The sequence below is a fragment of the Arvicola amphibius genome, chromosome 3 (genome assembly GCF_903992535.2).
Source record: "Arvicola amphibius chromosome 3, mArvAmp1.2, whole genome shotgun sequence".
Lineage (NCBI taxonomy): Eukaryota > Metazoa > Chordata > Mammalia > Rodentia > Cricetidae > Arvicola > Arvicola amphibius.
Window position 1 is genome coordinate 87,897,318 of NC_052049.1, and position 5,320 is coordinate 87,902,637.

The window sequence follows — 5,320 nt, forward strand, 5'->3', positions numbered from 1 at the left end:
TTAGCATTGGACACAATTTTAGTTACTAAAGCAAATATTATAATATTTACATGGTATTTTACTTTCCATAAGAAAATTGCTTCTCCCTGAATTAGGTATTGATGTACCCAGACTGACTCAAAATTAAACAGGCCATAATGAAAGAAAATTGTGAACTTTGGTTCTGTGTTCTTATTCAGGAGCAGACATGGCAAGTCCATTCTGAGCCAAAAGCCTTAAAAGTGTCAAGGTTTTTCTTTGGGTTCACCTTCTTATATAGCTTCTCTAGGATTTTTTACAAATTATAGGCTCTATGTCCTCCTGGATATTGGAACTAGACAAGATGGCCAGACAAAAAATGGGAACATGGGGGTGAGGTGGGGTGGGGGGATGAGGGGATGGGGAGAGAAAAGTGTGAAGTGGAGGATGGGAAGAGCTTGGGGGAATAGGATGGTTGGGATATAGGAAGGGTGGATATGGGAACAAGGAATTATATATCTTAGTTAAGGGAGCCATTCTAGGGTTGGCAGAGACTTGACTCTAGAGGGGTTCCCAGGTGTCCAGGAAGACACCCCCAGCTAGTTCCTTGGGGAGCTGAGGAGAGGGTGCCAGAAATGTCCAGATCCTATTGCCATACTCATGAATATCTTGCATATCACCATAGAACCTTCACCTGGCATTGGATGGAGAAAATGACAGAGCCCCACATAGGAGTACCGGACTGACCTCTCAAGGTCCTGATGAGGAGCAAAAGGAGGGAGATCATGAGCAAGGAAGCCAGGACCGCGAGGAGTGCTTTTACCCATTGAGACGGTGGAACAGATCTAACGGGAGACCACCAAGTCCAGTTGGAATGGGACTGATGGAACAGGGGACCAAACCCGACTCTCTGAATGTGGCTGATGGTGGAGGAGGACTGAGAAACCAAGGACAATGGCAATGAACATGAACTCTACAGCATGGACAGGCTCACTGTGAGCCTTGTCAGTTTGGTTGCTCACCTTCCTGGACTTAGGCGGAGCTGGAAGGACCATGGACTGAACATAGTGAAGGGAACCCTGATGGCTCTTTGGCTTGGAGAGGGGTGGAGTGGAGGTATGGGTGGAAGGAAGGGGAGGGAAGGGGGAGGAAGAGGGGAGGAGATGGAAATCTTTAATAAAAAATGAGAAAAAAAAAGTGTCAAGGTTGAGCTTTGTGGGGAACTAGCTCTTCCTCCTTGGCTTTATTGGTTTTAAAGCAGTTGTGTATCTTAGATATCCTGAATTATTCTTTCCAACATTTTCTGATTCAGTTCTCTGCTGACATTGGTCATTTCCTACCGGTAATTATATATAGGATTCTGTACTTCTTGATAAACTTGCTAGGCATAAGTCCTCAGCTTATGCAAGAGCTTCAGGTTCTAGCTATTGTTTTTATCTTTTTATTTTTTATCTCCAATCCTTTTATTCAACATCATGTTATTCCAGACCCTATTTCCTGTAGGTCAGCATGCACCAAGAAATCCAATGTTAATATTAGAGAATATAGAGAAGTATCCTTGATCAGGAAATATAATAATCAAAAATATTGATTCATAAATGAAAAGTTACATATGGGTCAATAAATAAATGGATCTGATGAACATAATATATTTATAAGTTCTGTGTGTTTCTGTATATTCATGTTTTCTTGTGCCTTTTCTTTGGTATTTTCTTATGTCTGTTTTGTCCCGTTCTGATTTGTTTTTGTTTTATATAATTTTATTTTTTATCATTTACCCAGATGCCTGTTAATTTTCTAATGAGAGATAGAAAATGGATCCAGATGGGAAAAGAGTAGGGAAGAACTAAGAGGAGTTGAAAAAGGTAAAACCATAATCAGAATAAATTGCATGAGAAAAGAGTATTTTCATTAAAGAAAAATAAAAGAAGCTAATAATAAAATTTAAATATTTATAGAATAAATTTCATAAGGTTTCATTGCTCATAATATGAAAAGAACCTCCAATTCACTACTCAGTACAGCAATATAAGTTTTATTTTGTTATTATTGAGAATTTTATCACTGAAATATATCAATTACCACACAATCCTCAATGTACTAATATAATCTAATTGTTCTACATTCATGACTGCTGATCATAAATAACTCAGAAGATATAACTGTCCACAAATATTTGTATTATCAAGGGTAAGTCTTAGTAATTTACTTACACATTGTAAAAAAAGTAAATTTTGCTCTAAGTATGGAGTATTACTAGGTTTTAATTATAGAGAAACTAACCCAGGAGTCAGACAGAAAGTGTTCTGTGGTTTTTTATCAGGTATCTTTTCTAACTTATCTTTTTCTGTAATCTTCAAGTAATGGAGAGAAAGGTAAAATCTTAAGTGTTTCTTCAAGTTATTTTTTAGTCGAATTTGAATGCCATCGTAAAGCAGCCCCCACACTTGAGCTTAATTTCCTCAGGGCTTCCTTCATGTCTTTGTTTCTCAGACTGTAGATAAAAGGGTTCAGCATCTGAGGGACTACAGAATACATCACTGAAGCCACTACAGTCTTTTTAGGAGAGTTAGTAACTGCAGAACTGATATACACACCCAAAATTGTACCATAAAACAGTGAGACAACTGACACATGAGAGCCACAAGTGGAAAATGTTTTATATCTTCTTCCTGTTGATGGCATTCTTATAACTGTTGATACAATGTGAGTGTAAGAAAAAATTATCCCAGAGATAGGAATGCCACCAAATACACATGATGCAAAATATACCAAGATGTTATTAACGAGTGTATCAGAGCATGCAAGTTTAAGTAATTGAGCAAGTTCACAGAAGAAATGAGGTATTTTAATGTCACTGCAGAAAGACAAATGTAAAACCATCACAGTGTGCAAGAGACCAAACATAAAGCTAAGGATCAGAGAGAATAAAACCATCAGGACACACCAAAAAGGGTTCATGATTGTGGAGTACCTCAGAGGGTGACAAATGGCCACATAGCGATCATAGGCCATCACAGCAAGGAGACAGTTTTCCAGTCCAGTGAAAACCAACACAAACCAAACTTGTATAAGACAAGATGTGTAAGATATGCTTTGATTCTGAGTTATGAGGTTTATGAGCATCTTTGGTATTGTGTTTGTGCTTAAGCAAATGTCATTAATGGAAAGACTACAGAGAAAAAAGTACATAGGTGTGTGTAGGTGTATGTCAGAGATGACAGCCAAGATGATAAGCAGGTTTCCTAGTACAGTGACCAGATATATGCATAGGAAGAGACTGAAGACAAGCAACTGGAGTTGAGGATCATCAGTTAGCCCAAGGAGAAGAAACTCTGAAACAGCTGAAATGGAATGGTTTCTAGATTTCATTTTTCTGATAATTCTTATGGAAATGAGGACTGAAACTAAAAAACAAATAAAAACTTTGCTAGATTTACAATACTTGTATCACCTTCTAATTTGATGGAAATGATAATTCTAGAAATGTTTTATACTTCCTGATCACTTCTAGGTTTGTGGCTCTTCAGTACTTATTCAACACTCAGGATGTATCTGTAAAGTATGAAATTGAACATCTAGGAGGAAAAATAAAAGAGAAATTGACTCTTCATACATTGTATAAAATTTAAATTTACAGGCTAATGATCGATGCTCATTTTCATCTTGTACCTCTCCAATCACATTTATGTTACCAGACAACAAAGTATTACAAGGTGCTAAATCACTAAACTCTATGAGATACATCATACACTTTCACAATTAATATGTGTTTTTAAAACATCAGAATTGACACTGGAATATTACACTTACATCCTAGATAAAACCTGTGAATTTTGGCCATGCAGGAGAATAATGTGAAGGGCATCTAAGACAGCAGTGGAGACACTTCATGCTCTCAGTTACAGAAGCACACAGAACATCTCGTGGATTTTAAGAAGCATGGATTAGAGATGAGATTCCTGAAATCTAGAATGATGTTTTAGGCTAACCCCTACTAATACATGAAAAAGTTCTAAAATTTTTAATGCTCTCTCAGGTTTCACAAATTGCCATCTTGTTTTTTATTTTTCTGAAATGATCCATTTATTCCCATAGACTGTTCCCCCCATTTCCTTTAAGATATTCTATTTTTACATATAGCTGAATAATGCAGATGAGGAGAGCAATTATCCAAGGTGTTCATAGTATTATTAAATTTGAGAAGAGGTAGCTTTATATTTGAGGGAAAATGCTATGGAGACCAGATGTCTATCAGAATACCACGTCTGATATGGATGGCAGTATAGGTAAGAGTTTGCTAAGAAAATTTAGGTTACCATTTTTGTTCTGCAAGAAGTTCATGGACACCTGGTTTGCATATATGTTCAGTTTTCTTGTTGCTTCTTTTGCATGAAATTATCAAAATATCCCTATTTATACTCATTCACTAATGAAGTACTTACAAATTTTCTGTTGTTGAGGAGAATTGTGCTCAAGAGGTCACCTAAGCGGGAGAAAGTAAATGTCTTTTTCTCTGGTAAAAGAGGTGCGAAAAAAAAAGAGGTTGATATCATGGTTAGATATCAAGTAGAAGGAAGAGAGTGAGGCTCAGGCATTTTGATTCAGTGTTTATATGTCTGACAACTATCTAGTCTCAAAGTCCCCATGGCTTGATAGTGAAATTTCCTCATTATACACCAGAAATAGTACCATAATTCTTATCCCAGGAGTGCAAGCAGGAGTCAATAAAACAAGCATTTATTATAGTTGATAAATTGACCTTATGTTTATACTTCTGTTATTCAGTGTCCTCTGTTTTTTCCATTTCTTCCATTTAATTCTTTGTAACCACTGATCATTTAAATTCTGTAAGCAATTTGTGCATTCTACTTGTGTTCTTTATTTCTTGTTATCAAGAAGCATATTTGAGTGTGAAGTTTGAATACATAACCATATTTTATTATATATTCACAATATAATAATAAATATTCCTACAAAATTATAGATATTACTTGATTATTAAGTATTAATTATTTTGACGTTTTTAAAAATATAGCCATCATTATAGCTTAGTGATGATTATACTTATTTATGTTGTTCACTTTCCTCTGTGTTTGCAGACATTTGAGTTTGTGGTAATGTGTTCCTATGCAAATAAGGGAAGAGTTGTAGAATTTATTTCTCTCCTTCCACTATGTGGATCCAGGAATGAACTTCAAATTGTAAAACGTTTTGCCAGACACCTTTTCTCACTCAGTCACACTGTCAGTCCTATTATTTTTGCTAGCTATTACTGACTATATTTGTAGGCTTCATTCTAATTAATCAACACTGAAAATAAGAATTCATTGTGATATTTTCACGTTAGTGTATTTTTTGA

The 5,320-nt window shown here is 35.8% G+C and overlaps 1 protein-coding gene across 1 annotated transcript; it reads right to left on the minus strand.

Annotated features, from left to right (window-relative positions):
• Positions 1-2,358: 2,358 nt before the first annotated feature.
• LOC119809276 (olfactory receptor 7G1-like) lies at positions 2,359-4,302 on the minus strand. The gene is made up of 2 exons (XM_038322131.1): positions 4,278-4,302; positions 2,359-3,302 (listed from the first exon to the last, which is right to left on the minus strand). Exons 1-2 carry the CDS (start codon positions 4,300-4,302, stop codon positions 2,359-2,361), a joined length of 969 nt encoding a protein of 322 aa, XP_038178059.1.
• Between the last annotated feature and the right edge of the window lie 1,018 nt (positions 4,303-5,320).